This window comes from Anopheles moucheti, chromosome 2, assembly GCF_943734755.1.
Source record: "Anopheles moucheti chromosome 2, idAnoMoucSN_F20_07, whole genome shotgun sequence".
In the NCBI taxonomy this organism is placed as follows: domain Eukaryota; kingdom Metazoa; phylum Arthropoda; class Insecta; order Diptera; family Culicidae; genus Anopheles; species Anopheles moucheti.
In genome coordinates, this window is record NC_069140.1 from 6,945,117 (window position 1) to 6,965,124 (window position 20,008).

The 20,008-nt window shown below is 42.9% G+C and overlaps 5 protein-coding genes across 5 annotated transcripts; 2 read left to right on the forward strand and 3 right to left on the reverse strand.

Annotated features, from left to right (window-relative positions):
* Positions 1-393: 393 nt before the first annotated feature.
* On the forward strand, positions 394-8,133 carry LOC128298793 (UDP-glucosyltransferase 2). Its single transcript, XM_053034578.1, has 6 exons — positions 394-533; positions 1,699-1,882; positions 5,214-5,510; positions 7,029-7,693; positions 7,769-7,891; positions 8,007-8,133. Exons 1-6 carry the CDS (start codon positions 394-396, stop codon positions 8,131-8,133), a joined length of 1,536 nt encoding a protein of 511 aa, XP_052890538.1.
* Positions 2,550-2,954, reverse strand: LOC128298796 (cysteine-rich venom protein 1-like). Its single transcript, XM_053034580.1, has 2 exons — positions 2,834-2,954; positions 2,550-2,758 (listed from the first exon to the last, which is right to left on the reverse strand). The coding sequence occupies exons 1-2, from the start codon at positions 2,952-2,954 to the stop codon at positions 2,550-2,552; spliced, it is 330 nt and encodes a 109-aa protein (XP_052890540.1).
* LOC128298795 (uncharacterized) lies at positions 3,353-3,816 on the reverse strand. The gene is made up of 2 exons (XM_053034579.1): positions 3,693-3,816; positions 3,353-3,567 (listed from the first exon to the last, which is right to left on the reverse strand). Exons 1-2 carry the CDS (start codon positions 3,814-3,816, stop codon positions 3,353-3,355), a joined length of 339 nt encoding a protein of 112 aa, XP_052890539.1.
* A 1,439-nt stretch (positions 8,134-9,572) lies between the features above and the next one.
* Positions 9,573-9,931, forward strand: LOC128298797 (chymotrypsin-elastase inhibitor ixodidin-like). The gene is made up of 2 exons (XM_053034581.1): positions 9,573-9,654; positions 9,720-9,931. The coding sequence occupies exons 1-2, from the start codon at positions 9,573-9,575 to the stop codon at positions 9,929-9,931; spliced, it is 294 nt and encodes a 97-aa protein (XP_052890541.1).
* Positions 9,932-10,369: 438 nt separating this feature from the next.
* Positions 10,370-19,543, reverse strand: LOC128298792 (sensory neuron membrane protein 1). Its single transcript, XM_053034577.1, has 7 exons — positions 19,406-19,543; positions 19,129-19,286; positions 11,614-12,010; positions 11,242-11,538; positions 10,968-11,171; positions 10,716-10,894; positions 10,370-10,637 (listed from the first exon to the last, which is right to left on the reverse strand). The coding sequence occupies exons 1-7, from the start codon at positions 19,541-19,543 to the stop codon at positions 10,370-10,372; spliced, it is 1,641 nt and encodes a 546-aa protein (XP_052890537.1).
* Between the last annotated feature and the right edge of the window lie 465 nt (positions 19,544-20,008).

Here is a 20,008-nt window from a genome sequence, read left to right on the forward strand (position 1 = left end):
TTAGTACAATATGTTTTGTTTTGCAAGCAAGTGTGTACTCTGCGATAAAATTTAATTGAAGCATATCATCATGTCCAATGCAGAGATGAAATCAATTGCTGCGACATGTGGAATAAATAATTTGGAAGATTACATTTAAACGTTCATTTGATTACTTTGTGTTGGTCGATGTATTCTGAAGAGGATTTTCGACAGTTTGCCAACAGCTCGACCTGGTTTCTGTTCGTCAATCCGTTCGCTGTAGAATTAAACCATACTTTGTGAATAAACCGTCGTTCGCATCTGTTTCTGTTCGTATAAATCTGTACCTTTGAACTAACGTGTGACTTTTTCCGTTTTACGTTCTTTTATCCCATTTGTAAAAAAAAGCCACCATCAGCTAGCACAAAAACTATGACACTGCGGATCGTGCTGCTGGCGGGACTGCTGGCCGCATCATGCTGTTCCGGTTCCGATATACTGATGATCACGATGGGTGGTACCAAATCCCACAAGATCCCGTTCCTGGAGCTGGCAAAGGGGCTCATTCCACGGTAGGTACTAACAACCTAGCATAGGTTAGATTGTTAACGGTGTTAAGGTAAGCTTCCAGCCGACAGTTTGTGCATCCACTGTAAAGGTAGTGCACCGGAACGCGGTTGTTATCAGGCGTAGGTACACAAGCTATTACGGCACCGGTGAACCCGGGAATTGGATTATTGGATCAAGTGTTCTGGTACACGTGCAGCCACTGTGGAATTAATTTTGATCGTCGTTAGCTGTTTTTTCGTTGTGAACTTCTTTGCCACTCTGACTATCCACGATAGATTCATGGCTAATTGAAAAGCTGCCAGTGTGCATCAAGGCTCACTCTAACGATCGAAGCAACAAAAAAAAGACAAACCCTTCACTGAAAGCTTTGCTTCGTTATCATACAACGTTTAATCCTCACCACACGGACATCAGTATGGCATAACGGCCATAATGAAAAAAAGAAAATAGTTGCATAACTCCTCGAAACGCTAAACTAAAAGTCGTGTGTTGTGACAAGTTCTTTCGAATCCATCAAACGCGAAGTTAGAGCCGGTTTTTTTTTCAATTAAGATCTAGTAGTAATACAGCAGAAGAATTATAATATCTTATCTAAAATATTCAAATATTCTATTTTATTTCTCTCATATAGTTGATAATGATGTAAAATAAACAGCCTCCTAGATCACATCTGTTTACCATTTTAGCATGCGTTACGGCACACCATAAATAACTGCAATTTGAGAATAATCCTACTTCCGTGTGCGTTCAAAGTTTTTTGTTAGAATATGCTTAATGTTTTACATTTTTTAATATTCCCCGTACTAAGATTTGCCCAACAACCGAGCCTAACAACATAATTAATCGGCATTAGTTGCCACCGATGCAGCTCATTTGTGCGGTAAACAGCAAATGTTTCAGTAGATTCATTTATGAAACATATGAAACAATTTAATCATTAGGTTATTAAGTTCATGGTGTAATGTTATCCCTGATGACTATTTTCGTGAAATAACAAACCTTCAAAATACCTAAAACCGAGCAGTACAACCGAAAGCACACAACGACACAGTGGAACCATTTTATGCAATGTTCTACTAACACTCTGCAATTGTTCCATGTTACGAACCAGTAGCTCATCCTGCATCACAAATTTTCAACCACCTACATTGTTCGTTTCTTCTCCAGTGGCCATAATATAACGTTTCTGAACGGTTTTCCGGCTGACTTTACGCTGCACGGCCTGCAGGAGGTAACACCATCCGGGCTGGTCGAGTACATTCGGAACTACACGAACTGGGATCTGCTCGGTGCACGGATGCGCGGTGATATGCCCCTGTCCCTGTGGGATGCTTTCCGATATTCATGGCAGGTAAGTGTTTTTTTTTTTAATGAAATTCATTATGTTCCTTCTAAGCATTTCATTTTAAAGACAGTGAATTGAAAGTAAAACTGTTCGTAAAGAAATTCTTAGCACAGCAAAATGGTAAAGGTGGTTTATCGCGTTCTCGCTGGTAAAATCTATCCGTAGAATATGGCCTCATTTCGGTTCACCAATCGTTAGCGTGAATGTTTTCACAGTTTTTTAAATGTTGGTTCAGTTAATCAAGCGACTTGAGATGGTTTATCATTGTGTGCAGTGATGAGTTACACCCTTATTGAGGGACTGAAGTGTACTGCGGATCAGATACGAGCTCAACACCTCCAACAGATAAAAAATATTTCTCGAACATGCTGGTTGTTGCGGCTTTAGACAAACTTTTCTAAAGTGAAGTAAAAACAACGAAGTCCTTCTCCATACCTGTGTTTCCTCCTATACCTGTAAGCTGACAGTTTACAATAATTCAGTAGATTAGCCAATGATTAGTCCGTTATGTGTATCGTAGAAAACTTTTCGGAACCTTAATTTAGCTAACTAATCTTTCGTGTCATGAATCAATCAAAAAATAGTTACAGTTTCCCTTGAAATTTGTAAGATTAAGCTTTATTTCGTAAGGGTTTTTACATGTTTCGCATCATACACTAACTTCCTTCAGCATTTAACCGCTGTTGAAACCCCGGCGTAGGTAAACTTGGCAGAGCCGTTCCGGCATACATTTGCCTCCTTCGTACTCACGAACGAATCCCTCTATGCAGTAACATCCTTTGGTGCACTTCTGTTCGCAATCGATTTGTTTGGTAAAGCACGATATTTGGTAGCACTTTCCGCAACATTTGTACTCTTCATACTGTCCGTCACATGTCTCCTCTGAATTAAACGAATTCCGAACGGAAAGGCGTTAGTTCTAGCGGTTAACAATACGCCTACTCGCAGACAACTTACCCACTGAACAGGGTGTTTCTTCGACTTCGGATTTTTCGGAGGTTGTTTCCACCAAATTTTCTGCATACGCAATATCAGCCAACACCGCTAATCCCAGCAGGGCAACTACGAGCACCTTCATGGTTGAAAATGACGAACAACTAAAATGATGAATTAATTCTTACAATACGCACTACCCTCACGCGTTTGACAACAAGAAACTGTTCACGAGATTCTTGGCGACAGTACATGATTTTTATAGTCGCTTCCGTCGTATAGTCGTAAAGGCCTTTGTCTTTAGCCTTCAGCTGTTTCAATAGACAATGTTAAATACATTATTTTCTGGAATCAGTTCCTCGTCATCGCATACACTGTTTGCTTACAGTTGGCTAGACACAACGACCCGCCTTCGTGACGACACGTATGAAGTCTTCAAGGCGTTGGAATGTTTGTACATCAGGATTTCAACCTACTTAAAAATAGATCTTGAACAATGCGTACTATAGTTGGTGAGCATACAGAAAAGAATCCCACTATTTATTATAAGCTTTCATCGTAATCAGACAGGATTGGCAGCATGGGTCGTTGACAAAACTGTTCCGGAATGCATCGTCCGCCGGGGTATTCGCGTACGTAGCCCTGAGCACAGTAGCACTCCGCGTAGCACTGACCGCCGCAATCGATTGGGTTGCCGTAGCAGGTCAGCTGAAAACATGGTCCACAACAGTTGAACTCCTCACCATCTTCACAAACCTCTAAAATAAGACAAAAACAAGAGTATGGTGATGTCTTTTTCTGAAGGACGCACAAAACTGTCCCTGAATTACGGTTAAGTTTCCTTCCAAAAATGGAAAATCTCCTGCTTTGGAGTAACACTTACTTGTTGGAACACAGGACTGTTCGGGCTGACTTCCGTTCCCAAGCGCATTTTTCGTGTCTTGAGCATCGGAACACCCAATTATTGCAGCCAGCAACGCAACGCAGCAAAGCACAAATAATTTCATGTTTGGAATATGCTCTGTTCCCTTCTCAACGAAACGGTTACGAAACTACTGTCAGAATCTTCTGACAAAGAGAACAGCAGCTTCTCACTATCGAATGCACTATGCTTCACTGCGACTCGATCGTACAGGGTCGTCTATTTATTGATTGCATTTCAGCCAGGCGTGTGGAAACGTTGCACAATACAATCTGTCGACGAGCTGTTTTAGTGCAATGAAGTGATTTCTCAACTGAAATGTGAGTACATAACGAAGCCATGGGATGGATGGATGGATCTATGCTTCTGTTTTATTGACAACGTTAGTTCGTTAGGGCTGTTCATGTTGAAGACGAAAGTGTAATGCTCAAATTCATTCTTTCGAGTATTGTAGGTCTAGAAACCTCATTACCCGCATGTTTGTTGGAGAAAGCAACTCTAGTATACATCTCACCATTAATATTGATATCGACACCGTTTCTTATCGGTCGAAATTGCTGTAGTTTTGAACAGCATCTATATTAGTTTATATGGAGATCTCCACCATTACCTCGTTATTTTCATTACCCAATTTTCAGCTATTTCCATCAGTTCCGATGTCTTAATTATCTGCTATTATTCTTGCCATAAACCAAGGAGCTTACCTTCTTGTTCCAGCGCATCCATTCAATTAGTTTAATAAAACCAAGACCGTAGAACTTATATAGACAAAATTCAACTTATATAGACACAATCTGAAAGGAACAATAATGCATATTGTCTAATTTATATGCACCTGGTAATATTCTCCAATTTTCTCCCTAACACCCCATCCAAAATAAACTGACGGAGTTGACGATGTTTACTAACTGCAAACTTTTCAAACAATTTCATAAGTGCGCACATTCCCAACCACCGGCACAGGTCGTACAATGTGATCGCTTCAATGCACAAGACATCTCCGCAAAGGGATCCTATCGTCAAGTGGATGCCAAAGGATAATCAAACAAAATAAAAATCCCTTCGAAACCCACGAGGGAAAAGTTAAATCAAGGGAACTAGCAAACACTCGTAGCCGTGGCATGGGTTGCGATATGCAATGAAATTGAGGAATGATTACGAGTGGATGTTCCGTTTCGAATGACCAGCTTTACAGAAGGATTCGTGTTTTTCTCTCTCACCCTACTTTCGTACCAGATTTTGCCACGTGTGGCAAATCGTTGTTTTAGAATGTTCTTTTCACTTTAGAAAGTTCAGTTAGTTTAAGTATATATATAGTTTAAGTTTAAGTTAGAAGTCTTCCTTCGAGTAAGAGATGGTTGTGTTCATTATTTCGCTTCAGCAAACAAATGAAATTAATTTTCACTTCCTATTTCAATTTTAAATTATTATAACAAGAGGAGTATCTCCCTATCAATTGTTTCCATTTCCATCCCTTTGCAGGTATGCGATGCGACGCTAGAGGACAAGGAAACGATGGACCTGCTAGGCCGAAAGTTTGACCTCTTGATCTTGGATGGAGCGTTCCCGGAATGTGCGTTGGGGCTGGTATATCGACTTGGCGTACCGTTCATGTACATCAACACCGTCGGCTTCTACACCGGGACGATGGCATGGGCAGGAAATCCGGTACCATACTCCACGACCCCTGTCTTCTACCGGCCGGCCACGGATGACATGAACTTCTTTGAGCGCCTATCAAACACATTCCACACGCTGATCGCTGATGCCGTGTACACAGTAAGTATGGCAACCAAAACGGAAAACTTGTACAGTTTAGTCAGAAGTGTCCGGTCAACGTTGTTACTTACATAAACTTAAGCAGTGGTTTTGATTCTTTGTTAAACACGGCCCTAGTTGAGCCCATCCTTCCAATTTCGTTATGCAATTAGTCGTAGCGTATCGTAATTTGGTAAGCGAGTTTAGTTGAAACGCCACAATGTGCCACAGACTGTAACCGTTCTAGAGAACTCCTTTCACCTTTATGTTGCCTATTTTTCAACGCCCTCCCCCTAATGTCCAAACGCGGACCTAGTCGATGTTGTGCCAGTCAAATACGCTTCAGGTTTCACAGGTCAGTCACAGATAATTACATCACTAATTATTCCAGATCGACATGATCGGTGCGTTAATGGCTCACCTTTCTATCCCGCAGTTAATGCGTACCAATTACGGGCCGGGTTAGGAAAAATATTGACCCGAAATTGGTGGACTTTGTGCGGTCTGTTTAGCATGAAACTTTATACCCGTGCCCGTGCAGGATGGTTAAATAATAATGTTCTTTTAATAATCAACCTTCCACCCGGATGGGTGGCAAAAATGTACCATCATGCGCTTGAATGTTTCCTAATTCCTGTAGTATCCGAGCATGCCGTACATCGCTCACCGCCGGCCATTAGCCGGAAGGATTAGCGCTCGCTAATGAGTGTTGCGGTATGTGATCGAGTTTATTAGATTGATACTTTTTACCGCATTGATAGAATTATTGGTTTAGCAACGTTTGATCTCACAGTCGCTTGGTCGGTGCGATTTACAGAGAGACATGCGTGTAAATGGAAATATTACGCATAAGTGGGAAAATTCTCGGTATAACACATGCTGCACATCGAAGGCACACGTTCATTTTAAGCTGCTATTTATCAGTTTATCGACTACATTAGAACGGCGGTGAGAAGGACGGGTAAGGCTGACGCCCTTGGATGTTACGTCGTTCGTGTTTGGAAAGATGGAAAGGCAGTGTAGCGAAACCGTACAGCGCAAATGTTGTGAGGCGTACACGACCTCCAGACTCGCATCCTAACGCGTACGCACCGCCATCTCTGTGCCGGATTTCAGTGACACACCGTAAGCATCTTGCTAGTCTTGGTCTAGTTTCGGAGCCTGCTGGTAAAACATAGTATAATTACCATGTTCGTCCTCCCCGGAGCGAGATTCGTGTACGGCATGCGTACCAGGTAACCCTGACACCTTGCAGCTAAACGTTGCCACCGGTATCGTCCCGGCGGCTCAGAAGCACTCTTGACCGGTTTCCCCATGTCAAGGGTAAGAAAATCGCTTCGCACCGCTTATTTTCCAGCATCCTTGAGTAGACACAAATACAATACCGAAATACAGATACAGAAAAATGCAGATAATTAACTTCGCATCATCTTTCGATGGATTGTCCCGAACCTTCTGGACGCGAGTTAGCCTCCAATACCTGGAAAAGAAACAATATTAAACAACTATCGTCCACTTTCCTTCCGTTTCCGTTTGCAGCCCTCGATGATGTACCTTCAGCACATGGTTCGTCGCCATCTCGGCACCGATGTACCGAACATTTGGAGCTTGGGACGAAACGTTAGCTTCATTCTGCAGAATGGACAGGCAACCGTTACCTATCCCCGACCGCAGCTACCGAACGTGGCAGAAATCGCGTGCATTCACTGTAAACCGGCAGCATCGTTGCCGAAAGACCTGGAAGACTTTATTGCCGGTGCGGGTGAATCCGGTTTCATTTACGTCTCGATGGGTTCCTCCGTGAAGGCGGCCAACATGCCGGACCACCTGCGCAAACTGCTCGTCCAGACGTTCGCTCGCCTGCCGTACCGGGTGCTGTGGAAGTATGAGGCGAGTCCGGCATTGCTCACCGATCTGCCAACCAACGTACGAATTGCCCGATGGCTACCGCAACAGGACATTCTGGGCCATCGGAAGTTGCGTGCGTTCGTCACGCACGGTGGGTTGCTCAGCATGTTCGAAACCGTGTACCACGGTGTACCGATTGTGACGATGCCGGTGTTCTGTGACCATGACGCGAATGCTGCGAAAGCCGTAACCGATGGCTATGCGCTCAAGCTGGAGCTGGAGACGATAACGAGCGAAAAGTTGATACGCGCCATCCACAAGGTTATCCACGATCCAAGGTATCGCAGGGAAGCGAAGTAAGTAGCCATATTTGGGCGAAACGTGAAGATTGGTGGGTAAGTTATAACTTTTTGTGTCTAATTCCTCCTCAGGCGACGACAGATTCTACTCAAAGACCAAAGATCTACACCACTCGAGACGGCCATCTACTGGACGGAGTACGTGATTCGTCACAACGGTGCCTACCATTTACAGTCCCCAGCACGCAATTTAAAGTGAGTAATGCTGGTGTACCGAAAAAAAAATCCCCCATCGTAGTCTAATGATCGTTCAAGTATGTTTGCTGTGTAGAAAAGAGATTAATGCTCACGTTTTTTTTTGTGTCTCTAGCTTCCTGCAGTACTACTGTCTGGACCAGATGCTATTCTTCATCGCTGTCGTTTACCTACTGCGTACACTGACCCGGCTGTATCTGAATTCGCGGATAGTTCAACTGGGCAAGGAAAAACTTCACTGATGACACCGAACGGCACGAGAAGATGTACGACTAACTTATTACTAGCCCCGTTTGCTAAACGCAAAACAAAAATTCAACAAACCAGCACACCAGCGCGCTGAGTGTCCGGGTTTGCAATCTGCAATAGTGCATTTATGCAAAGTATTGATATCCATCGAATTGTTTCCACAAATGAACCCCTCAACCGTTAACGTGTGTGCAATATTTTTGACTTTATCATTGTTTCATTAAGCGCAGTGCATTGCAGGAGAAAACAAAACAAACGCTAATAAGCATTGCTCTCGAATTAATAAATGTGATATGTTTATTTATGTTTTGCTAGAGCAATACAAACCCCTCCTCAGTGTGTGGGAATGGTTAAACCATAGGCACAGCACACATGCATCCTTTACGCTTTGGACCCTTGACGCGACACGACGTAGCAGTTCGGAAATCATTCAAAACAATACAATTGTGAATAATTCTTAGTTGTGATAGATTCGTAGGATGGAAAGAAGCTCGAAAAGGTAACAACAACAACAGCAAAAAGAGTAACGCGTACAGTAATGATAATGATAGTATTAAAATGCAATTTATCTAAGGCGCGAAAACATGTTTTTAACACGCCGGATTAGAATCTGTATTTATTGGTATGGGTACACTTTTGCTCATAAGGGAACGATCGTACGTAATGCAAATCAGTGTTTTGTCGTTTGGTTGAATTCAGCAACCAAAAGGGTAAGTCTGTAAAGCTAGTTTAACTGGGGAGTTTATGTGTTTTTTTTATATAGCTTTTATAACCGGTGAAACAGAACCTTGTAAATTGAATGAACACTACCTTGTAAATACATAACACGTACAACAGAGACTACATTGCTTTAATAAATTATTATATGACAAAAAAGCAAGCAGTTTTTTTTTATATTACTCTATATTACTTTTATATTACTTTATTATTATTTTTTATATCACTTTTAACAGTTTTAGCTATATGAAACACGGTGCGTTATTTTCCGATGCGTTCATCCAACGAAGCGGTCTGATTGCGATCGTTTCGTACGTGGCTTGAGCGAAAAACGTTGACGCCTAAATGTCGCTGTCCATTTTTAACACCCGATTGCATACCCGGCAGGCGCAAACAGTAAAACAATTGCTATGAAACTCTTCGCACATCTTGCTGGTGGAAAAATCAAAAGAAAAACCCTGAAACGCTTCCTTGTTGGGTGTCTGAAGTCGTAAACATCTAATAATAAGAATGAAACAACAGGAAGACAACAGTGTACGGAACACCGTTTCCGGCTGTTTATATTTGCTCAGATGAATTAACACAGCTCGCGCCATTCCGATATTCGAACAACATCTACAGAGCATAAAAGCCGAAGCGGATATATCATCACTTCGAAGCCCTTTCGGTAATAAACCAATACCGTGCTACCGCGAACGAGTGTAACGTTGAAACGATGCAGTTGTCATTTATTATCTGCTTTATAGCGATCGCAGGATTCGCCACAATCCATGCCCAAAAATCGAACTGCGTTAAAGGTAATGAAGGTGTGTTGGGTGTAATTTACAATTGTTGATTTTGTTTCGTTTCATGCACATTGCAGAGGTTTGTCCAGCGAAAGAGAAGTATCAATGCTGTGGTTCTTGCGTTCAGCGCACATGTGCCCTGGAGGATGAAACTACATGTCCGGACGTGTGCTACAAAGGTTGCTACTGCAAGAAGGGTTATGTGAGGCAGTTCGCTCCGAATGGTCCATGCATTCGACTAAAAAAGTGTCCCCGAACTATTCCAACACAAGCGCCGAGCAAGCAGTAGTTAATCGAACCCTTTTCGCTACCACGCCAGCAATTGCCTTTTTGTGGAATTTTTCATTATAGAAAAGGCAATATAAGCATATTGAGTTGGGTTTGAAAACTATATTGGATTTTCGATATAATTAAATTTGAACCCTTCGTGATGTGATTGCACATTCCTTGCCTAACAGTTGCCCTCAATATGTGATTGCAGAGAAAATCTAATAAATCAAAATACCCTACAATGCGTTCATGTGTCATATTTTAATCGCTCATATTGATATTCGTGGAAATAATAAGGTCAGTGTCGTGTAAGATTGTTTCAGTACGAAAACGAGAGATAAAAACAGATTTAGATAATTTTATTTCAACATTCTTGTCAATAACACGTGCCAAGTACTAACATCCAACTACCACAAACAAGTGAACAGTAAAACTTTATTTCAGCATTGAACCGTTTTCAGTAACGTTCCTGTTGTAACTCCGATGCCAACATTTTCGGCGGCTTATCCAAGCCATCGATAACGGGTGGCAGGTTTTTCCCAAGCGATACATTCGCAACGCTCTCCTTACCAGACGGAGTATTCGTTTCGGGCGTAGAAACGTCAACCGGTGCCACGTTCGTGGTTTTGTTTTCCTTACGAAAATGCATATAAGCCGAACCGACAGCACCAGCCGTACCGATGATGATAGTCAACCATTTAACGGTCGCATTAAATTTGAGGCCACTTTTCCGGTGGTGAGAGTAAACAAACAAGAGAAAACATTAATTTCCGCACCTATCGCGTGTTGAATGTACTACTTACAGGAACAGTTGATACTTAAGCTGATTGGTCCATGTTTTGTTGAGTGATGCGCCTTCCTCCGCCCAAAACATCGGTAAAATCACGTTCGGCAGTTGGCCAAATACCTCGTGGTCGTTGATAGGGCCTAGCTCCATGCTAAACTGCAGACGTTTCGCGGCCGAGACAGGGCTTCCGGTAAACTGCATATCAAACACGACAGTTATCGGTATGAGTTTGTTAGGTTGATGGATTTCCGTTTTTAGATGAACTTACCAGCTCAAAGTGAATGTACACATCGTGTGCTTCCTTGTTTGGTTCAAGTCCATCCACCGCCTCAATGAGCTTCGGGTCAGCATCGTAAAAGTGAGGCTTGGAGCCGATAATAGGCCCACCCAGACACGGAGATAGATCCATCGTGCCCTTCGGCGGACAATCATCTGGCGGATCCCGGCAGAAGCAATGATTGTGAGGTTCGTTCTAGAAACATTATGGGAAAACAACGGAGCGTTCATACTACCACCAGATCGATCACAACCGAACAACTCACCTTTAGATCGCCAAAGTCCAACTCGAAGTAGCTCATCGGTAACCCGGCGTACTTCGATTTATGCACATAGTGTGCACCAATGGAGCGACAAATTTCCGGCGACCAAGCCCACAACCGATCCTGCATGGTTAGAAATGGTGGGAATATTGTCGAATCAGTACCAACGTACTGGTTACATTCGTCGCCATCCCAGATATCCATCTCCGTTTCATCGTTGTACGAAATCACTCGTCCAAGGTCGCGGATATTCTTCACACCCCGGTACACAACCCAACGGCCAGCCTCGGTATGATTGCGCTAACGAAACACGATACAACAAGGTACAGTGGTTGTTTCCTTTGATTGTTTTCCGTTGTAAGACGTCTAACTTACCATTCCAAAGAACGAGAACTTGTAATGCGTTTCATTGTACGGGCTGACGGCACCTTCGGAGTCCATTCCGGAGCAAAGCGCTTTGGCAGCAAAGTCTTGACTACTGCAATCGATAAATATGCCGTCGAACAGCAGATCCATGATGCGTACCTTCAGGAAAGCGGACTCCAGTGGGTTGAACAAGATATTGATGCCTTTCTTTACCAGCGGCATCATTGCTTCGCGGTCACGTTGCACTGTTAGCAGAACGCCCATAATCAACGGATGGGGTACGGTGACGATTTCCTCCCCGGTCAATGCGGATAGATCGGGCCGGAAAATCCATGTGTTGCGTAGTGTAAACGTAAGTGTGTCTTCCTCAACGTTATCTACGGTGTCGTACTTTTCCTTCCACTCCCTAAGAGTGTGAAAGATTAGCGAGAACATCACTAAACATGTCACCCCGGGGTTGTTTTGTTGGTTACAATAAAGCTTGAGCATACCCCCAAAATTGATGGGTTGTTTAACGCCAAAAATTAATGCGAATTAAATTAAGCTTTCTACTCAAAATATCTGGACCAGTGGGTCTCATGTTGAAATCGTCATAGAATTCAATTATGTCGCTCTGATTCGGTTACTAACTGCCAAAACCTACATTTGTATGACGTATACGTTTCTCCAGCCAAGAAAATATATGCACAGATGTGCCAAAAACGGCTTTGCATTTGAGAGAGTGGGGAAACGGTTTTGTCCCAGTATACATTTTTGCAAGAAATTAAACCAGAGCAATTTCAAGGTTAGTCTACTTTTTCAAACTCTAATCTGGGTTCCTGCAGGCATTCGTGTTAGCAAAGATAGGTTGCCTGTACTTGTATAACATTCAAGAGACATTGATGTGGAAAATGTATTTGGTAAGAATTCATTAAGAAGAGCATTTGTTTACACAGTTGAAGTCGAAAAGTACTTAAATTATCCAGCGCCATGTTGCAGTACCATCGTTCTGCTGTTTCATCGCCTGTAAGCGCATCAACGATGGCGGTGGCTGTGATAATTTTTGTTTTGTTAAATATTTTCTCTGCTGGTTTATCCGCTACCGGTAACCAAACTGATACAAAGTTTAAATATGGTGCAGCTGTTGCTGCATCCGAGACTTCTACGGCTAGTAATACTACAAGTCCTCAAACGGAATCTACTCCGGTGGACCCCACAAGTCCTGAAACGGAGTCTACACCAGTTGACTCCACAAGTACTGATACGGAGACTACCCCAGTCGACAGCACAGATCCCGACACGGCACCCACCCCAGTTGATTCGGCAAGCCCTAATACGGAACCTGTTTTAGTTGACAGCACAAGTCCGGAATCGGAATCTACCATAGTTGATAGTACTAATCCGAACACGGAACCTACTCCAGTTGACACTACAAGTTCTGAAACGGAATCTACTCCAGTTGACACTACAAGTTCTGAAACGGAATCTACTCCAGTTGACACTACAAGCCCTGAAACGGAGACTACCATTGTGGATACCACAAGCCCTGATACGGACTCTACCCCAGTTGAATCCTCAAGTCCTGAAACGGAGACTACCCAGGAGGAAACCACAAGTCCAGAAACGGAATCTACCCCAATCGACTCCACAAGTTCCGAAACGGAATCTACCCCGATAGATACTACAACTACTGAAACGGAGACAACACCAGTGGATACTACAAGTCCTGAAACAGAATCTACAGTTGAGAATACTGATACAGTTGAGTATTCAACTGTAGTTGATACGACAAGCCCTGGAACGAAGACACCACCTCCAAATACAAACACCACACCCGTTTTTACCACTAGGTCTGGTACTGAATCTACCCCAGTTAACTCCACAAGTCCTAACACGGAAGCTGCGTCAACGGCTGCATCTTCGTCTACTACAAAAATAGCTGGTGCTTCTACGGCTGCTACCACAGCCGTTACCGCTGCTTCGTCTGCTGCCGCTTCTACTACTGCCTCTGTGACAGCTGCATCTACGTCTGCTACCCCAATAGCTGGAGCTTCCACGTCTGCTGCTACAGCCGTTACCGCTGCTACGTCAGCTGCCGCTTCTACTACTGCCTCTGCGACTGGTGCAACTAATGGACAAACGAATTCAACTTCATCCGGTTCTACTTCTGGTGGTTCTACGGCTGCTACTACAGCCGTTACCAAACCTTCAACTGCTGCCGCTTCCACTGCTGCCTCTGCGACGACTGCATCTAGCGGACAAACGACTTCATCTTCATCCAATTCTACTTCTTCCACCAGTGCCGCTACGACGGCTGCATCTACGTCTGCTACACCAATAGCTGGTGCTTCTACGGCTGCTACTACAGCCGGTACCGCTTCTTCGTCTGCTGCCGCTTCTACTACTGCCTCTGCGACTGGTGCAACTAATGGACAAACGAATTCAACTTCATCTGGTTCCACTTCTGGTGCTTCTACTGCTGCTACTACAGCCGTTACCAAACCTTCAACTGCTGCCGCTTCCACTGCTGCCTCTGCGACGACTGCATCTAGCGGACAAACGACTTCATCTTCATCCAATTCTACTTCTTCCACCAGTGCCGCTACGACGGCTGCATCTACGTCTGCTACACCAATAGCTGGTGCTTCTACGGCTGCTACTACAGCCGGTACCGCTTCTTCGTCTGCTGCCGCTTCTACTACTGCCTCTGCGACTGGTGCAACTAATGGACAAACGAATTCAACTTCATCTGGTTCTACTTCTGGTGCTTCTACTGCTGCTACTACAGCCGGTACCGCTTCTACGTCAGCTGCCGCTTCTACTACTGCCTCTGCGACTGGTGCAACTAATGGACAAACGAATTCAACTTCATCCGGTTCTACTTCTGGTGGTTCTACGTCTGCTACTACAGCCGTTACTAAACCTTCATCTGTCGCCGCTTCTACTACTGCCTCTGCGACGACGGCATCTAGTGGACAAACGAATTCAACTGTATCCGGTTCCACTTCTGGTGGTTCTACGGCTGCTAATACAACCGTTACCGCTTCTACGTCAGCTGCCGCTTCTACTACTGCCTCTGTGACTGGTGCAACTAATGGACAAACGAATTCAACTTCATCCGGTTCTATTTCTGGTGCTTCTACGGCTGCTACTACAGGTGTTACCGCTTCTACGTCAGCTGCCGCTTCTACTACTGCCTCTGCGACTGGTGCAACTAATGGACAAACGAATTCAACTTCATCCGGTTCCACTTCTGGTGCTTCTACGGCTGCCACTACAGCCGTTACCAAATCTTCATCTGCTACCGCTTCCACTAATGCCTCTGCGACGACGGCATCTAGTGGACAAACGAATTCAACTGTATCCGGTTCCACTTCTGGTGCTTCTACTGCTGCTACTACAGGCGTTACCGCTTCTACGTCAGCTGCCGCTTCTACTACTGCCTCTGCGACTGGTGCAACTAATGGACAAACGAATTCAACTTCATCCGGTTCTACTTCTGGTGGTTCTACGGCTGCTAATACAACCGTTACCGCTTCTACGTCAGCTGCCGCTTCTACTACTACCTCTGCGACTGGTGCAACTAATGGACAAACGAATTCAACTTCATCCGGTTCCACTTCTGGTGCTTCTACGGCTGCCACTACAGCCGTTACCAAACCTTCATCTGTCGCCGCTTCTACTACTGCCTCTGCGACGACTGCATCTAGTGGGCAAACGAATTCAACATCATCCGGTTCTACTTCTGGTGGTTCTACGGCTGCTACAACAGCCGGTACCGCTTCTACGTCAGCTGCCGCTTCCACTACTGCCTCTGCGACGACTGGATCTACATCTTCTACGCCTATATCTGGTGGCCAAACGAATTCATCTACATCCGGTTCTACTTCTTCAACTGCCACTGTAAAACCTACTGTCAATGCGACAACAGCCACAGTTACAACTACTAAGAGTGATAATACTACTACTGTCACTTCTTCCACTACTGAGCCTACACCAATAGCTGGTGGAAACACGACACCTACTACAGCCGTTACCGCTTCTTCATCTACTGTCACTACCTTTGCGCCAGCAACAGGCCCACTGACCTCATATAGCTCACCCCCCACGGGAACCAGAACCACCCCATTAGCTACAACATTACGTACCACGACTACTGACTCTAAATGCATACCGAGTAATTATTTGATTTCTTTACTTTTAAACGTACAGTATTTAATTTTATTCTGTTTGTCTTTCAGAAAAGTGTGACCAAAATGAGGTGTTCCTATGCTGCGGATTGTGCAGCTTTAATACGTGCCGGGGATGGGTTGGATGTCTTGATACTCGCTGTGTGCAGGGATGTTTCTGTATGGTAGGCTATGTCCGTGCACATACGAAGGGACCTTGCATTCCATTCCGAAACTGTCCTACAGTATCATTCCCTTTCGTCATCAGTCCGTAATGGTCCGACAACATAGCATGGCGGTAAAAATTCTTAGTAATTATGATTGAATAGTTATCCGATATATTGCGTGAAAAACTAAGAGCATCTGTAGAAATGAATGCACTGCACTATTAAGTTACTAATAAACATATGGTTAAACAAAGCCAAAAATTGTCCTTTACTCGTGCTTCTCATTAAGTTTCATATGAGAGTGAAAGATTTTCCGGTCACAAATAATTGTAAATATGCATACAAACAATAACTGTAACTATATCAGTTATACATTGATTAAAAATGGCCAGAAGATGATTTACACAAACTTTATCAACACATTTTTGATACTGTTAGCCATATGTTCACTATAGGTATTCACTAGTTCACTTGGTTTCACTTGCCAAAGGAACTCAACGAGAGGTAATGCGTTCGACACTTTCGGCACTTATGCAAACATTTATTTCAAATAATTTCTTGCAATTCAATAATGAGATTTGATGTTTAACGCATAAGCGTAACAACTGCGTTTATTGCTTAAACTGATAAGTTTGTTGAAGAGTTGTGCATATGATTAGAATGATGAAAATATATAGTTTCAAAATTTCCCTGATGTGAAACAGTAGTAAATATGTTACCATATTATTACTGTCCTGTACCTACCGCTCGATTTACTTCAGAAAATAATAGCATCATGCAAGTGTAAAAGCGCGACTGTAACTGCATAACACAAGATATCGAGAGATATCAAATTAACAATGTTTGAATACTTGACACACTCAGCAACATACTCTTCAGGAGAAAAGCTTTAGAAGAGTGTAAATATTTCGGTTTGTATGACTTGACACTTTTAAATATATCGAGAGATAGTGAGTATAACAAAACATTCAACCAGTTTATTCTGGTTCTTACTCTGTTCTGCAAGGTGAAAAACAGGTTCGACTGTTTGGCACAACAGTATCACCCTGTTGAGCAAAACAATATCTGCAATATGTGAAACTGAGTCAGCAAAACTTGTTGGAATCATTGTTTAAACAGTTGGATTCTACATCTAGAACATTAGCTGCCGATACCATATAACGGCTGTGCAAAAGGTATTCCCATTTGCAATACGTGTTACGACGGGCTTCTAATTCTGTGTCTGCAACATTTTAGCAATGAAGTGCTTGGTGATATTCCTGATTGCGTGTGCGGCTGCGTGTTGCGCACAGCAGATTGTGAAGAATAAAGATGTTTTGACGTGTTTCCGTCATAGTACGCACGACGCATGTGAAACAATCAATGAACACATTTTTCAAAATTCTCTCTCTTTCTCCTTCCCTCTTATTTTACAGTGGAATGCGGTAAAAATGAAGTCTATCGATGCTGTGGCATGTGTTTCGAGGAGACATGCGCGGATAGATCAAGAGACAAGCTATGTGATGCGCGATGTTACAAAGGATGCTACTGCGATAACGGTTACACTCGCAAACGGGAGGGTGGATTCTGCGTTCCGGATAAGGAATGTCGCTCCGTCGTAGGATAGCATGACAGTTGGTCATCTGATAGTAGTGGATATTAAAGGGCTGAATAGTTGAAATCAAAGTTCCAACTGATAATGAAACTTATGCGAATAAAAGTGTATAATAAATTCATGATTAAAAAAGAGACAAACAATCGCACAATTCCTAAATCAGCAATGATCCACATGGTTTATGCATCAAACTTCAAAATTCGATTCTAAAATTATCACATATATCACAATTAAATTGAAAGTGTACTAAGAGTCCATCGTTTGTTGCTCGTTTTATATTTCACGTATTCTACAATCAAAGAGAATTGGTCCACTCGCGATCTGTAAGGGTAAAGTATCGGTAGAAGGGGATGAATTTGAGGTTCAGAAGATCCCAGCAAGAAATAAAATGCTAAACATCTTGTACACTGTTACATCTTCAGGCACATATCTCTGATGACACTTTGGTGTGAATTTGACTAGTCATTTAACATATTGCGGAGGGTAATGTGGATTTCCTTTGCGTGTGATCAGGTCCTGTTGTGAAGGACGGTGATTAAAATCTACCAACTCTAGCTAGGAGTACTTCGCAATGTACAGTATGAAATTAACCCAATGTTTTAGTGACAAACATAATTTAATATTTGAATTGATTTAAGAACGGATTTGGCGCCATATTAAGAAACTTCGTATAGAGATCTTGATACACACCATTGGCAAACCATTTGACAATCGAACCCTGTTCTTTAGTTAAAATAAAATTTCCAGAAAATGAATCAAAATGGCCACAACAGGATCGTTAGAAATGTTCGTTGTGTTTTCGTGCTGTTTCGTTGCGACGAGCCACATGTTGGTTAAACACTTCGATGTTGTTAGACATTAGACGGACTAAGTTCCACTCCTCGCTCTGCAGCGTGGAAAACACTTGCTCAAATTGAAACAGCGGGAATAGCGAACGAGTTTTGTACTTTCCTGAAACAGTCGAATAAAGTATCGCACACGTATTGCGATGCAGTCAGTTTACACTTGCAACTAGAATAGATCTTCCGACAAGAAACATGGTGTCGATCAGGAACATTATTTTTGTGTGCGGTCTTATAATTTGCACTGCTTCGGCGTTAAGCCTCCCAAATGCTTCACCCTATTGCGCAGCCTTGCAAGGAAAACCAGCTAATGGTAAAAATGTATCCTGAAGTCAGCATTTGTATCTTCTAATCTAACGTCGTTTATATTAATTTCAGCTGTAGTTGCGGTGCAAATTCCCCGTTGCAGGGCGAACGAAGTTTATTCGTGCTGTGGCTCCTGCGTTCAGAAAACTTGTTCAACTCTAAAACTAAATGTTTACTGCTTTCTCTGTGCTGAGGGATGTTTTTGTAGAACAGGATATGTGCGTAAGGTGGCTGGAGGAATCTGTGTTCCGGTGTCTAATTGCTAGACTAAAGTTCAGCGAAGTCTACAATCATGATATTTGTTAAAACAAAATAAGGAATGGAATTGACTTGAACAGTAAATATAAACACTAATATAGTTATATATCGTGTCCTAAAGACCGATCATATACTAAACAACACTAATGTACGAAACTGCTTATATCAAATCTTCACTTGCGGATGAAAAATGAACCGCCTATACATACTCAAAGTAAAGCGGCCCAATATCCTTGACACGCGGTTTCCCGCCGCGCATTATATCGTCCGGATTCGTCACGTTGAAGATGTGTAGCTTAAAATCCAGCGGGAACGGAATCTTTTCAAACATGTCGCGTATCTGTGTGCCCGGTTTCAGCAAGACGTTCTGCAAATTGTTCGAGTAATGAAATTTCCGTAACTAATTTCCATTTAATAACCGTTAAGGTTATATTCTACATGCCGAAAACCTTAAAAAAATAACATTAGGCAGCTAACGAAGCATACCTGTTTGATCATGAAGCGCAAAATTGATGGAAATATTCCGTAGCTGAACACCATTCCACAAACAAGAACCAGGACACAAATCAGTCCAATTTTTTTAAAGTTCTTCTCTTTAAGATCCATTTTGTCGATAATTTTCATGATTCTTCACAATTATTTACAAGTGATGTGAAACTGTTTCAACGGTAACAAGAACTTTTATGGATACAACATTCCCTGGCGAGTTTTCAGAGTAAAGAATACACTTTTGAAATAGTATCACTATATGTTTTCCCTATATCGCCCAATATCGTTCAATATGCGATCACATGTGTATTACTATTATTACTATAGTTCCCTATTCAAACTTCCTGTTTCAACGGTTTACGTTTCAATCCACCAAACACCAATCGTTGACTGAGTGGCGTGCCAAATAGTAAACCCATCGATAGCTTCTAGCAAATGTTGGAGGTCGCTTCAAAGATTCAAGTTCGCTTGATGTGCAAAATCCGTTTTTTTCCATTATCATCATCGACCGTATCATTGTTGCAAAATGGGAGAAAGGGGAATAATTGCGAGGTACGCCCGCGTGAGTGTGCACGTATGGTATACCAACCTTGCATGGCG